At 42.7% G+C, this 19,679-nt stretch overlaps 1 protein-coding gene across 1 annotated transcript in view; it reads right to left on the bottom strand.

The window, feature by feature from the left end:
* Positions 1-19,679, bottom strand: part of prdm16 (PR domain containing 16) — a gene marked incomplete at both ends in the record, with an annotated part of 173,064 nt that overhangs the window by 107,416 nt on the left and 45,969 nt on the right. The window contains one exon of the mRNA XM_079226307.1: positions 7,567-8,030. Within this exon, the coding sequence (XP_079082433.1) occupies positions 7,567-8,030 (464 nt within the window). The remainder of the gene's footprint in view (positions 1-7,566; positions 8,031-19,679) is intronic.

The raw sequence follows: 19,679 nt of genomic DNA, 5'->3' as shown, positions 1-19,679 counted from the left end.
TCTCTTGCAGACGAGACTCTTGCTCCCAATGACAGTGGTGGAGAAAATGAGCGAAAATCACCCAAGCGACTCCGGAGACTTTCCAAAGTAAAGACATCCCGGCGTGTTCGCCACTTCAACAATTCAACACTGTTTTGAGATCTAATGTCGTCATCGTGCTTAGCTTCTAACTCTATGCTGTTATTCTAAATGACCGAGTAGAGGAAAGAATAACACGGGAGAATGTCTTTTTCCTGCCTGCCTGTGTCTCTTTGTGTTTGCGTGGACCTATGTGCTCGTGGTAATGTGAAGTTTATATGCCTGTGCATGTTCGGGTGGAACAGCACTAAAATGTACAGAACATTGTTATTTTATTAATCTGGAGCTTTAAAAACGAAGATAAACTCGTAAAAATAGAGACAAATAAACAGAGAATGTGCCTGAACTTTTATAATTATTACAAGACGATTGGTTAGTGTGAGTCTTTCCTCTCCTCCTGGAGACAATCATATACTTATGAGGGCTTTATACTCTCTGTTCCGTGGCTGTTTGACTCCAAAAAAGACACACACTGTGGCGAAATGTTAGTCCTTATACCTAATAAAAAGTAATTAAAAGGCACAGCCAGCCCTCCAGTTTTCTCCAGGGCTTATTACTTTTGAGGTCTACAGCACAGCACAAGAACTGTAACGAAAATAAGTATTCCTACAGCCAAGGCTTTTAGGCCATGTTGTGTATCTGATTATGGAAAATGGCAATCACAACAGCCACGGGAACCTGATTAATAGGTCACCACCTCCTGCTTGAGTCCCAGAAATGTTAAGCAGCACAAGGAATTGAGCTTTAAAGTGTGAGAGAGAGAGAGAGAGAGAGAAAGGAAAAGTGAGTGAAAATTGAACAGTCAGTGATCTGTGACTAACAGAGGTCTGGCATTGGAGGGATCACACATATACACTTATAGGCAAACATAATATATCATATCATTATTCAGAATATGAATATTACAACGCTGAGATAAGATGAGCCTTGTTTCACCCCTAATTCATAAATATCAGACAAGCAGCAAGAGCTTGGGAGGCAGAGAAGGGTATGTCTACATAACAGCATAAATCTAATCACCAAGATAAACAGCATTTGACAAATGTCATCATCTTCCACTGTGGCAAAGAGCAGTGTCATTGTCTGCGTCCGCCCTGAGGCCCTAACTGATGGGACTATTCATCAGGGCAACGATGAACGATGGGGTTTTACAAGATACACGGTGAAAGAGAGGGGGAGAGGGGGGGTTGGACAGGATTTACCTGCGCTTCATCTGAGGACTGATGGGCCAATGTGAGAGGTTTTAAATTAATGTTTAAAGCACGTCTGGTAAGAGAAACCGGCTGCAATAAATGATAGCATTGTGGCGGAGATGCGTGAGGAGACGGTGGGTGGGAGTGGGGGGCAAACAAGAGGCTCCATTGAGAATGCTTGGTTGGAGTGGCTGAGGTCTGAAACCAATGACCAAGAAATAACAGTCCAAATCCCAGGGACAATATTTGTTGAGTTCCACTCTCTCCAGAGATGGATGACTTTGCCCGATGCACTTCCTCGGGAGCCTGCGCACCTTTCATCTGAGCCGTGCAGATTAACTAATTAACAGATGTTGGTAACGAGTTATGAACAAATGATAAGGTATCAGGTCTCTAATCAAACCTGACATTTAATTTGCTGCCCTGCTTCCTCGTTATCAATTACCATGTTCATTGAAGATAATTGACAACGGTTTGCACTGGAACACAGGAGGCTTGTCTTTAACAGCGTCTTAAAAAAGCCCAGCGCTGCTGTGGTGTTTCTAGGGGCAACGACGACCATATGTTTAATATTAGAGGGAATCTGTTCCACTGGAGTGCTCCGAAAGCTGGGAAAATTGGATTAAATTGGCTAATGGCATGTTTAAAACCTACATAAAATGAATGTGAATGGAAGATATTACAGCACCCAGGCCTTGAGACTTGTGGTGTTACGCTCTCTCTCGGGTGTTTTTGCTCCGTGTGTAAACTTGGGGTTTCTGTCAAAGTCAAAAAATGATGACAAAACCGCACACTGTTGGTCAATACTGTTATTAGAAACCACACGTTTGATATCCCTTTCATTACAGCGTGGGACACACATGTGGCCAAGTAACTCCTTACTTTCACACATATTTCATTGAACCAACCCTGAAACATATGCAGTGAATGTAGCTGGGAAAAAACTTATGCACAATTTTTACCATTACAAGATTTTAAAAGAAACCTGGTGTTAAATCAGGATAGTCGTGTATGTGGCTCTGTGCCGCATTCAATATTGTCGGATTATGCTTACTTTCTCTGACCTTAGCCAACACTCATGATTGAAGGAGCAGAACATTACTGTCACCGTGAGAACACTGGAAAGCACATTAGTTAAATCATGCAGGAAACAACTCTATCACTCGTTATCTTACTCCCTCTCTTTCTCTCGCTGTCCCACACTATCCATTCGCCCGGTGTGACTACTGTCTCCTGGCAGTCCCAGGGAGTTTCGGCCCTATCAGTTCGGTACCAGTCACCTTAAGGGCCAAGCATCAAGATAATAAACACCTTTCTGTAGAAGGCAAACAGATCAGACAAGTTCCAAGCTGCACCTTGAATGCCCTATAGGGATATCTTGCAGCATAAGAACTTGGCCATCCGCCCACCTCAGGCGAAACACAAAAGGCGAGCAAACACTTCAGGAGGCGAGAGGTGGGTCAGGACAGATAAGTGTCAGGGTGCGCCAGGACTTCTTCTCCCTGAAGTTTGGAGAAAAGGACGTGAGCTTAGCTCAGCGATTAGGTCGAGAACAAAAGAAGCATCGCGTCAGCGCGGAAAAGCGAGCTGTCAAGCCGGAGATTTAGAGCCTGACGTAGTGTGAGGGAGATTCATGATGCCATGGGCGGATGGGTATCTGTCACGTAGGACCTTGGCGACATGAGAGTGCCCGCCAGACGTCTTAGCCTATCGCTGAGTCAACAACGGGGTAAACAGAAGAGCTAGCATACTTTTTGCCTCTTTCCACACATCACTGGGTGAAAGACACTGATATGGAAAATCACTCCACAACAGTAAACGGAAGACGGACAGAGAAAAATAAGTTTACCTTTGTAACAAAGTCATGCCAAGGTCCACTGCTGCAACGAAACAAATGTGGCTTCAGGGCTGACACGGACCCGATGACACATGCTTGTTTGTGTGTGAAAGCATTTGTGTTGACCTTGTAAAAAGGGTCTACATCAATGCACATCCTGAAAATCTAAATGCACGATATGTCCTTCATATATCCCCCTTATCATACCTCAGAATATACCATGATACCCTGGGGGCATCATGCTGAGTAACATTTATATTCTATAAAGTGACAATGGCCGGACACCAACATTGATAATTGCAGTTAAGCAGCCAGTAGATCATCTAAAACTGACAAGTGATTCTCTCTTCTCACAGTTGGTGAGGTTGTGTGGCAACACCTGATGTGCATTGACTTTCAAGCAAGAACAGTGACATAGCAAACACGTTTAAGCTGGAGAACAAAAAGATAGTGAGAAAAGACAAAGCTAACAGGTGCTGGAGGAGTGTCAAAAGCCATGATTCAGAGGTGCAAGGACACGCCCAGTGGTCACAGGGTTAGGAGAAGTGAGAGTAAACACCATTAATATCGCTTCCAGAGGGCTTAGTCACACCGTTTGTTTGCTTCGTGAATGTTCTGAATACAGGTATAACTGTGAGGACTTGATTTGATCTTGTTGTGCCTCGAAAGATCAACGTCAAAATGGTGAACTGTGGGAAGGATCTAATGTGGCCGAAGAGATCCAAGCTGTAACTTAGCAGTTCATTCCTATTAACATGCGCCGCTTCCTCCAAACACATCCACCGATGTGTCGCCCTCTCTGCTGCCATCTGAACACCCGAGGGAGTTCGATCATTGAGTCCATTCAATGCCAGTCAGCGCACAGAGCACAATACCTCCAGCCATTGTATGGGGACATGTCTCTATCAATAGGCAAGTCAGGCCAATCTACCGGCCAGATAATAACAGCAGTCACTCTGACAGCAGATCCCCACACCGGACTCTCTGAGGGCCGTGCCTCACTCTGCTCAGGCCTTCCTATCCTGAGGCTAAGTTTGGCAGCCCTACGCACACACACACACAGACACACACCCACACTAGACCGGGGGCCCTGGCGTTCTATCATGTTGTGCTAAAGGGGGAGCATAATGGTTTTTAAATGGATGACTCGGTGCTGGCCCAGAGAGGGAGTCTGAGACAGAAGAGAATGGCCATGGCCTGCAGCAAAGCAGCTCTTAGATTGAGCTGTCCGTCTTGCTGAAATGAGTCTGAGTTAACACCTCTTCCAGTCCCCAGCGCCCCGGGACAGACAATAGTAGGCTTCCTCTCTGCCTTCCTCTTTCTTCTTTCTCTTAGTGCTACTCTTTCACTCTCTCTTTCTATTACTCTCTCCACCAGTCTACACCTCCACTCAGATATCCAGAAAGCACTACACTGCTGGTGCTCGCGAAGCCAACGTAATGAGTTATCGCCAGTCTTAGTAAAAAGGATCCACAAAAATGCAGTCAATGTAGTTAAACTGTTTTAGATTTGAGTGTACTACTGCAGATGGCATATATCATTTCAACAACATGTCATGTTTTTAAGGATTACAGGGCTGCATTTACAGAATAGTCTTTTTTTAAGATCCTTCAATCAATTTAAAATGAAGTGGTCATCAAGAAGGAATTAAGGATGTTTAACTTCATAGGGGCAGGAAGACAAGGCTTTCAAGCCTAAATCAGCAATATTGCATAATGCAATTATAAAGTGGAAGCACAGTTACACTAATCATTCTGATAACATGCAGCACTAAATCCAGTTTTGTCAAAATGTGTGCGGCCTTGATCAGATTTACACCAGAGATCTCAGATGACATCACTTATTATCTCTCATAACACATCCCCTGTTTTGGCAGCGGACTGCTGTAATTCACACACACACACATTCACATGATTTCCTTGAAGAGCATTAGACTCCTCCAGCGTTTCTGACGGTGTGAGAAATGTGTGTTTTGCATCCTCCTTTCTTGCTCTATCCATCGCCATTAATCCTTGTTTTTCTCTGGTTTCTTTCAACATCTTTCTTCACTCAGTATTACTTCTGTCTGTCTATTTGTCTAAGACCAGAGGCAGTAGATGAGTAGAGGGGTCGATGCTGAAAGGGGGTGTACGGTACTCCTAGGGGAGTCTCTTGATGGCTATCAACAGACTGACTGTTATGACTATCTGTGATAAGAGTCTGGGAGAGGAGAGCCCCCGAAGTCTTCCAGCCCCAAACCAGACAGGATATCTAAAAAAAAATACTACAGCCATACCCATAGTGAGCCCTCCAACAACCATTCAAGAGGAGGAGGGGGAAAAAGACCGATCAATTGTTCCCCTTTGACATATGTGGAGGCAAAGGCAAAATATTTTACCTTCAAGATAAACACAATTGACCTCAGGCTAACAGAAACATGCTAATTGTTCTGAGAAAATTGCTCTCAAACTAAATTCCAAAATGTCACCAAAAGACAAAAATGTGTCAAAAGCAGAGGTATAATCTGGACTGTGTTCATGTACATACTTTATTGTACCTTATAGGTGGTTTATTAAACTTAATGTTAGAGTTACCAAAAAACTAGACATCTTAAAACAATATGCTGAATTCCTTTTTAGGGAGTCATGTATATGTCAGGACATTTCTGAGAGCACATGCATCTCTTTAGAGCTGAAGGTGGCCTTTTTTCCTACGAGCCAGAGAGCTAAAGCATAGCTGATGAATATGCATTAGCCCGAGCGTCTGGGGAGAAAAGAGGAAGGAGGAGGAAAACTGAGAGAAAACATGAGAGCTACGGGGAGAGTGTAGCTTTTGGAGAGGTGCCCTTTGCACCCCGAATGACTAGCCATAATATGAACTTTAAAAAGGAAAATGTTCAGTCTGGCACGCTGCCACATAGCGTGTGACTGTGTGCTCTAATCGCCCGCATGCTCCTACAACTGTTGGGAAGAAAACAGGGTGAAAGTGAAATGAAGGCTCTTGTGGAAACCACCAGTTCTTCACACAAGGAATTAAGGGATTTCTTTAAAATCCAGTCAATGAGCGATTCATAACTATACTTTTTAGAGAAAATATATTTTGATTATATGTACGAAATATATATATATATATTTTCCCCTCAAGAAAAAAAAGAAAAGAAAGACATATGATTTGATAATGACCAACAGTTTCAATTGTAAATGTCCTTTTTGTTCTTAAGTTATACTCTCCAGTATCTTCAAAAACATTTTTTCTTTACCTGTTCAACCTATTGATAGCAAAAATATTAAGAAAGAGTGTTACAATCTGCTTTTATGAACTCCTAATTTCTGCTCCTATGATACCAGTCTAACAGATCAGTAGCAGGCATCTGTGTTGTTGATTGTTGATTACCGTGAAGTTTGTTCTAGCTCTACAAGTAAACTTAATCATGTGATCGCATCAATTTATGTTGTAAATCCCACTAACATTGAATATAAAATATTTGCTTACAAGGCCTTAATTTCATAGGCTTCTGTCTAAATACTTAGTCAGCAGAAATTGTAGTAAAAAAAAGAATTAAATTATTGCATGCCCTTTTGGTCTAAAATTGATTGAACTTGTAAGCATGTACATCAGCTGGTGGTGTCTAGTTCAAGCACATCATGCCCTTTCCAAAATGGTGTTCCAATGATTAACTTGTCAAAGTCTCTATTCCTTATTACAAAAAATGTAATATCAGACTCCGTGAATGACCGGCCCCTTAAAAAGTTACTCTAAAGAGTCAAGGAGTCAGTGAAATGAGAAGCAGGCCAGTATATTTCATCTCTGATTAGGCACAGAGAACGGGAGACAGAGATCAGGAGTTTCTTTTTTTTCCTTCTTTTTAATGAGCTTACTGAAGCAACTTCAATATCCTCTAATGTCATGTTGAAATGAAAATTAATAGTTCAATATGCCGCCACCGCATTGGGCCATGCTTCTTCCATTTCCATATCGGGTGGCGTGACCAAATGAGTGCGCTTGCTCGGACCGACGCCCAGAAAAGCTGATACCTCCACTAATCAGGCAGATTTTTCCATCTGACATTGCTGTGTTGCTGGAATTCTGGACTAGTGTGATTTGTATGTGTGTGTGTGTGTGTGTGTGTGTGTGTGTGTGTGTGTGTGTGTGTGTGTGTGTGTGTGCATAGGGAGGATACAAAGATGAGGTTCAATCACATAGAGGGTGCAAATTGTATGGGCATCTTTGCCGATGATGAAATCGCCTGTGGATAAAGAGCGATGGCTGGAAATGTGAACGAATGAAGAGTGGCTCGTTCATTCACTTACCCTCTTCAGTGTTGCGTCATTGTTTCGCTCACTCTTTTCATCTCATCTTTTTGTACATTTGTTTAAGCCACAAGCAGGCAAAAGAGATAGACATTGAAATGAAGAGAGAAAAAAGAACCGTTAACAACCCCGAACAAAGTACCCTGTGAGAAGCCCTGCTGGTTCCTACCTCCCATCCAAAGGAGCCATCTTTTCCCGTGGCCTCGTGATGCAGCGTGCTGTGCAGACCAAACCGCTCGCCAGCACCAATGCAGGTCTTGGCCCAAACGCCCAGGCCGGCACCGGGCACCGAGGACTCACGCAGCTCCAGGTCGCCAGGAATGGGAATGTCATCGGGAATGTAGACGGGTGCCTCGTAGGGCGAGCCCTCCTTGGGTGTGGTGAAGTCCTGGTCATTGCTGCTGCTGTTGCTGTTGTTGTGCAGGTGGTGGTGGTGGTGTGTGGCGTAGATGTGGGGGTGCAGCAGGTGGTGGTGGTTGTTGTTTGGATGGGAAGGAGTCGGTGAGGGCAAGGGGGACATGTTGACGACACCGTCGTCTGTGTCGTCTTCTGGGCTGTCGGCACCGCCTCCGCTTGCTAAACCCGGGAGGTCGGCCTCTGTGTCGTACATGCTGTCCACTGGTTCACTGTCATCTATTAGAGACAACACACATAGAGAGGCAATTGTTATTAGGCAGGTAGAGCAGGTGTAACACAACATACAATTTCTTAGGAGATTACACCATGGATTTTACCGTCAGCATGTTAGGAAAGAAAAAAGCTCTGCTTTACCCAACCCAATTAATACTATTGAACTCAGAACATAAAATACAAAGACATATCTCCGTCCTAGGCAGACACTACAGTATGCATCTATTGACTTTTTTGACCTCAGAAAAGAATAGCTGTGGCCTTCAGCTACAAGATGCTGAGTTCACATATTTTCCAGAGTCTACGAGAGAAGAGCCAAACAGACAAATCGTTAAAAGGTTTAGGAAAGCCAAGTTGTTGATGGGAAAAGTTCTCAATTCCATCAGATTCCAAGTCCACGTTTTTCTGCCAGGACTCATCTTACAAATAATCTCTGTGTCCATCACTGACTTGGTTAACCTCGTCACCTCGCATTACTGTCCCATCCAGAGATCAACAACATGATAGTCCATTCCAACATGCATGAAAATTATGTAAAGCACTACAAGTGTGTGTGTGTGTGTGTGTGTGTGTGTGTGTGTGTGTGTGTGTGTGTGTGTGTGTGTGTGTGTGTGTGTGTGTGTGTGTGTGTGTGTGTGTGTGTGTAACACAGGGCTTTAAGTTTCATCCCATTTCTCTAAATGTTCAATTGATGATTTTTTCCATAGACAGTGAGGGTTTGTAAATGAGCAGTTACATCTCAGTGAGCTCTTTGCTGTCTGGGGCATGTGGGGTTTCCATCAGCAAATTATTTATCATATCCATCTTTACCTGGGTTTTTGTATCAATACCAAGACATTACTTTTTTTCAAAATCTTATTTGGAGAAATACAAACGTGTTCTTTTGTTCCACGAACGCAATTTGTTTTCTTTAACAAAAGAACCCGAACTTCTCAAATATCCGATAGAAGCAACCGTACAGGCAGTTTTCCATACACACCAGTCAGTACCAACAAAGCATAGAAGAACACCCAGTCGTAGTCGGTGCGTATTTGTTTGTGTGTGTGTTGTCTATGTGTGTGTGTGTGTCCCTCTTTTCCTCTCTGGACTGATCCTGGTGTCTTTAGTCAAAGCACCACTACAGTTTACTATCTAAACACAGGGACTGGCAATCAGCAGGCTAACAAGGCCCAAAATTACAGGAGGGGTGGTTCCAATCAGGCTTTCTCTGTCCGTTAGCCTCCATCTAGCCTGCTGCAAAGCCGGCCACCGCTTCCCAGATTACAGATGGAGCTGCAACATGACATTTCCAAAATGGGCTTGTTAGCGCATTAAAGGTTAATTTGGTCACAATGAACGTGTGTGCGTCGCGTTTTAATAAAATAGATATGCATCACTAAGAAGTTGAACTGAAAACCATGTTTCATGACATTAATATTTCAATGACACATCATAATGTGTCATTTCTAAATAATTTCTCTGTATATGCTTAATAAAGTGAGGCGGAAGCACTGAGGCTCATAAACTGCAGAAATATTGAAAGAGCGGGTCAAATATAGAAAATTTCACTCGTGAAATTTAACATGAGCACATTCGTAGTACAGTGCATCGTTTTTTTGTTCTGATAAATATTTGGGTTTCTGCCCAGTGACAGATGTGGACTGTGAAAGCTATTAAATTAACTGACATGTACGCTTTAAATGTGAAACGTGAAACTATGAAAGCATGCGATCAGGGCTTTTCAGTGCCTGGCAAACCTGCAGCATGTCCATGCAGATCCGGGAAACTTATCATATAAAGCTGCCGCAGTAAAATCCAGCCTTTTATGACTGATTCTGCGTCATCCAGTGATTTGGGCTGGAAAAGAACCATTTTTTTAATGATCACTGCTTCATAGGGGCTCAGAACAGGCGCGCAATTAAGCATTGGAACAAGTGAGCCAGCAGTAGCTTCCACTTTTCACAGATCAATTAAAGTTTTATAACTCAGCCCTATCTGCTGCTCCCTCCGCACAATCAAAAGTGTTTTCAGGCTGTTAAACACTCTTTTTTTTCCGACTCACTTTCCCTCTTCACTCCCCCACTCTCACACTTGACCCATTGAGAGCAATTTTGACAAGCAGAAAGACAGCCTCGGAAAATCTATTAAATACTATTTGGCTTTAGGAGCCTGTGCAACAAAAAAAAAGAATGCACAGATCGCTACGTTGAATAATTGAGTAACAAGGAGAAAAAAAACTTTTAATTGTAATGAACAAAACATCTTTTGTGTGACACATGAAGCAGTAATTCGAGGTATAAACAGCCAACACAGTGTGATATTAAACAAGTTCAACTCTCATTTGTAACTTAGCTAATTATAAAAAAAAGAAAAAAAAGAAGAAACTGGGACATTTTCAGATTACTCGCCACAAAAAGCAAGCTCTATCTCGCTCTCTCTCTCCTCCCCTCTTTTTTAAGACAAATTGACAATGTTCAAGCAGTGGTCAAAAAAGTAGTAATAATAATGAAAGGGGCGAGGAAGACTGAGGACTGAGCTGCTTTTAAACAGCTCTGTTAGCTATGGGTCTCAAAAGACACAGACAGAGATGTTAGGTTCCTGTCCCCGAGGGCTTCTTAAAAAACACCCGTGCCAGATAGTGCCTTCCTCTCCCTGGCTCCGTATGTTGTTCTTTCTCGCTCTGGTCTTCTCGCCATCCCTTTCTCTTTTACGGGGAGCTATTTATCCTGATTACATCAGGGGTCAATCATTAATTCGCACCTTGGGGGTCCCGGTGCTGGCTGCGGCTACAATGGGCTGCTTGTTCAGCGGCTGTTATTCCAGTGGAAAACTACGCTGCTCTGCCTGAGAGCAGGGCCCAGGCCACATGAAGGTATCCCATTTATTTGATAAATTGTAAATGCGTGCCATAAACGGAGCTCTTTGCTTTGTAGCGGCTTGCAATAACAAAGATTTTAGGGCACGTATGAACAAAGATGCAGGCGATCGCACAAACACACATCTCTTTGCAACTGCAGGGGCTGTTACTGAACTCTAAACACATGTGCGAGAGATGGCGCTGTCGGTAATAAAGATGATATCTCATAATCACTGCATGTCCCATTGAAATTACAAGATATGACATAGATATGACATTTATAGACACCAACCTCTAAAATGCATATTTAACTATGTCAAATATTTCACAAGGCAACCACATAACACGGGCCATTAAAAAAAATCATACTATGCTTATTTTCAAGAGTCAAGACGTAAAAAAAATTGGGGGGAAAAATAAATGAAATACTGATAACATTGTAATCAACGTTGCCATGGCAAAATAACTTGACACGGTTCTGAAAATCAGGGGTTTAATCGGAGGGCCTTACAACAGGCAAATTGTTCTGCGGTTGTGTTTAATCAGAGCACTCTAGACTTAAATGCAGAAAGATAGAGATCTGGAGTCATTTTCTGCCGTCTGCCTGGACGCACACAAACACATGTGCCTTGTGGCACTTAGTCTGAGCCATATTGTTGACTTGGTCGGGGTAGAAAGGAACAGCAGTGACTGCTTGCAGGAATCTGTGGAGAGAACCTATAAATACTGTCTCAAATAAGGATCAACTCGTTTCTTGCAGAATAAGCAACCATGCCTTCAGTGAGGAAAAATCCGAATCTTTGAAAAACCTTCGACAAAGATGCATTTTCACTCGCAGACAGGGATGCACACCGTGTAGAAGCACTGCCAACCACAGGCGACAACGATAGCCAACAATAGCTGGAGCATTTAGAGCCAGGTGTAGAGAGCGAGCAGCTCAGTGGAGCCATGGCTGTGGCTACGATAACAAGAAAAGAGAGCTGGAAATAGGACGTGTGTGTGCCAATGATGGCCATCATAAAGCACACACGTCCTATTTCTCTCACTGCCTTCCCCCTCCAACGCACACAGAGACTGTATCTTTGTCTGGCTGTAAATTGATCTGGTTCAATTCAAAAGGAAAGCCAGCCACTGATGAAAAGACAGTATCCAGGGAAAAGGCAAAACTATGCAAAATTCTGCACTGGCTCCAAATATGGGGAGGAAAGATCGTCTGGAGAAAGAAAAAAAAGGTAGAGGGAGAATGTGTGGACCATGACAGATATGAAAAATGGGTAGCTGGTTGAGCAATAAATGACCAAACATTTTGATGTGGGAGCTCAGTGCACATGTGCACATATGTGCATATGAGTATATGAGGGGGGCATTCAGACCCAGCGCTTAATCTGCTGTTTGTGCCGCTATATTGCGTCAATATGGTACCACTTAGCTTATTATTGGGCTACAGAGTGATATTGGTACCTGTTCCTCTGTATTAAGCAGACCTTTGATGATTCCTCCACACACACACACACACACACACACACACACACACACACACACACACACACACACACACACACACACACACACACACACACACACACACACAAAAAGCCCAAAACACCCTCTGCTTTAAAACAGTGGGGGCGGAGGAGAGAGAGGCAGCGGTAAAAATCAAACGAGTGCAAATCAAAGGTAGAGTGAGAGAGAGTGAGAGGTGAAAAACTGTACAATGGTGTATTTTTCCACGGTGGCACAGGGGTACTATATTCAAAATGACGTATCGAATGGAAGCATGTGACGAGGGAGCCAAAGGAGAGCGTTAAAGGGAGAAGGTGTGCGCGATTGTGCGTGTGGTAGGAAATAATGAGAGAGCACTTGGGGCACGGTCAGCTACAATACCAGCAAGCGACTCCGAGCAAGAACGCCACACTTCCCCTTGTAAAAAGCACCGGGGAACATTTCCAAGCAACACTTAAAACTACAACATGGCTTCTTCAGAGAGGGTAAAGAGGGATTGTAGAGGCAGAGAGAAAAAAAATAAAGGAACATAGAAAGAGAGAAAGGATAAATGAAAGGGAGGTGTTTTTCTAAAAAGATTTCCCCACATGGTTGCACATGTTCTGCTGCTCTGCGTATTCATTACACAATAACTATAACATGTTTTAACTGCAGTTATTGCTGCATTAAAGTTTATGCTATTGCAAGTCACAGTTTACACCGCTTCTGCTTCTTATGTGCAGTAAAACTGTGTTTATTACTTGTGCGAACATGACCAAAAATTACATGAAAACAAAACTGATTTTCATGTATTATCTATGCACAAAGGTGGAAACACCCACATACTGTAGCCTGCACACCTTGTCACTCGTATAGTTGCTTGTGTAGTCTTCAGTGTGTGCATGCCTTTAAACAATAATTACAATTAAAAAACAATCATAATCACAATGCTTGTGGACCTTTCAACTATTAAAAAAAGAAAAGACAAAAGGACTGAATTTGGTCACTGCAGCTCAATAAGGAACAGACTCGGGCATTTGTGTGTTTTTATACGTGAGTGTGTGTAGTGCCGATACAACGCGGCTGATGTATTGATGTGGTATTTGTGGTGAGCAGCCTAAAGGCATTCCGTCCTCCAATAGCGCGTTTGTGTATGTTTATGTGTGTGTGTGTGTGTGTGTGTGTGTGTGTGTGTGTGTGTGTGTGTGTGTGTGTGTGTGTGTGTGTGTGTGTACACAGAAATCAAGCCTCCAGGCAAAGAGAAGACAGCAGGCAACCTCTTGCAGAGAGCAGGTGTGTGTGTGTGCGTGCGTGTGTGTGTTTGTGTGTGTGTGTGTGTGTGTGTGTGTGTGTGTGTGTGTGTGGTGGCCCTGTGATCCCAAGGGGCCACGGGGCCCAGCCTGCTGCAGACATTTATTAACAGGGCAGATTAATAGCACTAGAAGAAAACATGTGCACAAACATGATAAATATTAATAATAATCAATATTGAGTTACATTTGCCAAATTGAGTTGCAAACATCCCACAGGGGAGGGTCAAGAGAGGGGGGAGAGGGGCAGAAACTGGGATGTTGGATATAGAAAGGAGCTGGATGTATCAGAAGAAGAGAGGGACAAAAATAAACTGACTGGCCGGAGATATGAGAAAGTGAACCGGAGGAATCGCATGAAAATAAGACAAGAAGAAACGTGGTTTAATGAAACGTGATGATGAAGACCTAAACCTTCTTGACTGTCACCAGCTACAGCAAATATTTAAACAACGGTCAATTTTACTGTGACACACTTGTCCAGGCAGAAATAATAAACAAGAACATTTACCAAAGATAATTTAAAAAGGGATGACTATACTTCGGATGACATCACAGCTACTGAGAGTGAATGTTGTACATATTTCCCTATCTGGGAGGCTCCCGGACATGGGAAACCTTAGGATAGTGGGAACGCACCAGTGTGGTGCAGCAAAGTCAGTCAAATCTTCTCCACCATGTAACATGATTCATAAATCAATTTGATATTTTCTGTCCTATTTCTCTACTGTAGCCTTTTGATGAGGAAACTCAGATTTATAAACACATTTGTCCTGGGGAGCTAGATGTGTCCGTATCTGGAGAAGTGATGGAAATCAATACAAACCTGTTGGCCATAATTTAGCTGTAAGACAACCTTACTTGATGTTGAATGCGGGGTGTATAATTAAGCTAAATTAATTGGTAAAAGTGCCCTTACAACCATGAATGCTTTATAATGAGAAATGATGCAGTCCCAGATAATGGGACTGAAGTCTATTTAGGAACAAAGTATTTGCACTGCTCCTCGGTGTCTCTTTCTTTTTCTGTCTACGTGTGTGTATGTGCGTGTGTGTGTGTGTGTGTGTCCCTACACCCACTTCTGGTGCAGCTTCATTTAGCAAGCCACTCGGGAGGCCAGACAGCCAGCTAGGGGAGCACCAAGGCAGACAGCATGCAGAACAAACCCATCCATTCTTATTAACCGGGGAGGAGAAAGGTTAGCTTGTGTGAATTCTCGTGTGCAGGCCAGTGTGCATTATGTGTAATGGAGACATCTTTTGTCTTTGGTCTTAAATGTGGAGTAACATTTTATTTGTATTTAATAAAATTCACGACATCCAGTTGAGTTTTGTAATGTATGTTTTGTTCAGACAAGCTTCATACGTTTTAGTATTTCATTTAACTGGAAAATAAACTGAACATTCTGACAATTCAAAACCACAACTACAAACATATCCTTGCAATAATCGCGGGGTCCAAAAATTCTACTAAATTTCCTGCAGTTTTTCCGCAGATAAAAACACCTTTACGAGCCAGTCTAAGGAAAACCTGTAAAAAGCTTTTTAAAACTTAATTTTACTCTCACTGGAACGAAAGAAAACTTTTCAAAAGCTAATCTCAACACAAAATACAATTACCTTTAGTGCAATATTTTCGGGAAAAATCACACATTTGAAATAATAAAAGTGTGAGATTCTGGAAGAATGAATGAACTATTGAATTAAACCCTATGTAGATTTTTTTTATCAAGCTTTAGTTTACGCAAAATCATGTTCACTGCCCATGTGTGTATTGTGCCAAAACCTCACCTGAGTGACATGTGACTGCATGTGTGTGGTGGCACACGTGTGTGTCTTCTACATCCTGGTCTTGTCTGGTTGCTACACAGTAGCTGTATGTCTGAGGTTGTACTGGTGGGTGAGCGGAGGTGTTGGGAGCGGGGTGATGATATTCACCTCTGCCACTGGAAGCCCCAACACCCATACATCAGTATATTATTCTCCGGCCTCGCTCCGCTCTGCTCCTCTCTTCTTCTCGCCCACTCCCTCCAGTCATTAGCCAGTGAATTAACGACAATCTAGCATGCTATTAATCACCCTGACAAAAGTGTTAGCATTGCCTGGCTAGGTCGGCACGAGACTGTGTGGGAGGAGGAGAAGGAGGAGGAGGAGGAGGAGGAGGAGGAGGAAGAGGAGGAAGAGGAGGAGGAGGAGAGTGAGGTGGGTCATGGGAGACGAGAGAGTGTGAGAATAGATGGAAAGGTAGGGAAGGAAAAGATGAGGAGATGAGATAAAGAGAAGTGAATACTGCAGAGGAGAGGAAGTGAGCGTGGACAAGAAATGTCTGTGTGCACGAAGGTGTTTGATTCTGGATTTCTGCACAATAATGAAACAGTTAAATATAGTCAGAGAAAGCAAGTAAAAATGTACTCAAGGTGAACAAAATAATAAAGTTGACCAGCAGTGGTTTTATGGAGTTCAATGGGCGAAGCTGCTGCAATTAGAAGTTCCATGCCTAAAATAATATAACCTATTTTTGAGCATACCATTCAGCACACAATTACATATATTTTTAGTTCAGTGTAAAAACTTGAGTTATATTACTTCCTTCCAGTCAAATCATAGGCATGTGGTTTTGTGTCTTACATGATTACATAAAGAAGACACACACAGTATTTAATATAAATGATTCAATCTGTATGATAAGGATCATGTAAAACAATAATCTACTCAAACGTTGCATGCTGCACATTTTATGACATTTATGATTATATTGATGTTTTTGCAGGCCAATAATGTGCAGAGAGGAAGAACAAAAGTCATAAGAATTGTAGCGCCACCCCACAACTATCAGAGACAAAACGACAGACAAATATGTTTGCGGAGAGCATGACTTTGCCTTCCATGAGCCTATCTCTGACTGCCCCCACCTCCCGCTCAGTCTCTCACACTCCCTCCCTCCCTCTCAGAATCAGACCACCTGCTGGGAGGCCTGAGCCGTGGACGTCAGGTGGGTCGCGGCCGTCACACGGTCCCATGTCATCAGGCTGTCACAGTGAATGAAGCTGACATGGGAGATATGCTAATCCACTTAGCTTCAAACTCAGAGCCAGGAGGCCGGTACGCAGCCCGGTCTCAGCCCGCAACCAGCAGAACACACACCAGAACACACACACACATCCGAGGCAGACACATTAAGCCATGTAACACTGGACTTTCCATAATATATATAATATTCATATATATATATATATATATATATATATATATATATATATTAGATTAGATTATGAACCTTAAATGATCCTTGTGCATGGCGATTAACGTGGTGGTCAATTCAATATATATTATATGAGAACAAATAGGCTATACAAGGCATGGACACATTAACAAAAACGCCTGTAAATAATATAAGGCAAGTCAACACAATAGCCTTTCAGCAAACACCGGTTTTGTGAAAATTTGAATGTTCAGGTTTTGTTAAGATTAAATCAGAGGGAAGTTGATTCTGCTCTTTTAGCACATTTCATCGACTAAACATTTAATCAGAAAAGGTTCATTGTCAATTCCTCATAATTGCAACTCTTAATTAACACCCATTGAACTGGAAATACATTTGACGTGTGTGAATTCAATGACAACTATTGAGAGAATCAATGAAGCGCGTCCGTTATTTTTTAAGCAACAATGCAAAAACATTACGTGATTACAGCTTCTCAAACGCAAGGACCGGCCTTTTTCACAGACAAAAAGATGAATCCCAAAAATGAAATCACCCCCCCCCAAAAAAGAGTCATTGAAAATTATAAATTTATTACGATTATTAAAAACAATTGTTCATTGCATCCCTTCAATCAGCAGCACAAACTCTCTGACTCAGTCTCAGTAATATCATAGGCTTACCTATGCAAAGTTACTGCATCAAATAGCAGAGTAATTGCAGGTGTTATTATGCTCACTCCATGTAAATGAGAGCCCAACCAATTGCAGGCCCTTTAAACATATTATCTGACAGCTCTGACATATTTGGCATATAAGAGCAAATAAAAAAGGTTGATTTAAACATGAACAAGACAATTTGAAAAGCAGAAGGTGGAGAATTATAACAATTTAACTCTGCACCAAAGTGATCAAAGTCAGCCAGCGAGCAGCTAGGTGTCAGAGTTCAAAACTATTGCGCGACTCAGCCAGATGATATCTCAAACCAATCCATCGTATTTCCCGACCATGACTTCCCCTATTAAGAGCTGTGGCGGTGCTATTACTAATCTGTTCACTATCCCACAGAAACAGGAAGGAAGAGAGGGAAACAGATGGGAAGGCCGGAGAATGGCGAGCAAGGGACACAATGCTTACTGCTCCCTTCCTCCTCCTCCTCCTCCTCCTCTTCGTCTCCTCTACTCTGCTTGCTCTCTAGCCGTCCGCAGAGCGAGGGAGAGCGGAGGCTCACAATCAGTCTGACAATACTGTATACAAGTGGTGGTGAACAATGGAGGCCGACCACAAAGAATTCTGGGAACATGGGCACAGCCTTCTTCTCCTTCGGGTGGCTCCTGCATGCCGGACCCATCGATACACATCGGCCTGCTGAGACTGAGCGGTGCCAGAGAGGGAGAGAGAGAGAGAGAGAGAGAGAGAGAGAGAGAGAGAGAGAGAGAGAGAGAGAGAGAGAGAAAGAGAGAGAGAGAGAGAATATAGAGATATGAAGCAGCTATATGAGAGCTGAATAATAATGTTTGTGGGTGATAAAGGACAATAATCAAGCAAACAATGGCAATAATCACACACAGGCTCAGTGTCAAATCGTCCTATAACTAGGCCACTTCATTTACAAACACGCTGTGTGTGTGTGTGTGTGTGTGTGTGTGTGTGTGTGTGTGTGTGTGTGTTGTGTTGTGTGTGCGTTTGGATGAGTGGGAGGTTGCTTGGACTAGCTGCAAAGCCTGCAACAATAAGTGAAAAATGATTTCCTACTGGATAAACAAAATGTGAAAAGAAAGAGTAAAAGAAAGACAGTAAGATGATGAGATTGGAAGAGTGAAAGACTTAGACAAACAGAGACAGAGAAAGAGAGAGCGATAAAGGGAGAGAGAGAGAGAGAGAGAGAGAGAGAGAGAGAGAGAGAGAGAGAGAGAGAGAGAGAGAGAGAGAGAGAGAGAGAGAGAGGCAATTTTGTCCCTCTCCTCTTTAAGTGTGCAGGGTGTGGGGTGAATGCAGTCCATTTGGAAATAATTGGCTGGTAATTAGGTGGGGGTCGACAGGTCGATTTGGGAACAAATGGCTGTCTTTAGCTCAGGTGGCCCTCCACATGAGATAATGGGACCTTTCCCTCCCACCCCTCCCCTCCTCTCCTCTCCTCTCCTCTCCTCTCATATCTGCTGATGTATGTGGATAAAGCATTCCCTATACTTATAGGGAATGTAGAGGTGTTATACATGTACACTTGTACATGTATAACACCTAATCATTCCAAAACACCATTTCCCCGATTAAAAGTTATGCTTTTCTTTTTTGTATTTTGGGCATATATTGAGATGATGCACAACATGTTTCTAAAAGGTGCAAAACAGCCTTTTAAACATTATACTGTGCACACATATGAGAATAGTTGTGTTTCCTCATTAAAACCACGGTGTACACGACTGCTGTCCTCTTTCCCCTCCAGTAATATTTCTAGCATAACCCTTTTAAGATCACATTTCTCTAAACAAACCCTGTTGCTTCCCGTCACAAACAGGATGTTGAGACTTACAGTACAAGCCCCCCCCCCCCCCCCTCTGGCTTTGCTTTGCATGGATTTGTCTTGAATTTTATGACAGTGAAAACATAAAGGTGTTGGAAATGATTTTGCTTGTGCTAAATGCTTTTGAAAGATTCAGCTCTGTTTGCACTTTTGTTTGAGGCACCAACCAGTAACACACGCAGTTCAATTCAGTCCAATAAAGTCTTCTTAACCAAATGTATCTTAACTCTAATCTTATAAATTATGATCCAAGTTAATGTTGTGAATGTTTAAATGCTACATAGCCGTCCTTGAAAGCAA

The sequence above is a fragment of the Taurulus bubalis genome (genome assembly GCF_910589615.1).
Source record: "Taurulus bubalis genome assembly, chromosome: 11".
Classification (NCBI taxonomy): domain Eukaryota; kingdom Metazoa; phylum Chordata; class Actinopteri; order Perciformes; family Cottidae; genus Taurulus; species Taurulus bubalis.
This window is presented reverse-complemented; position numbering and strand designations above follow the sequence as displayed.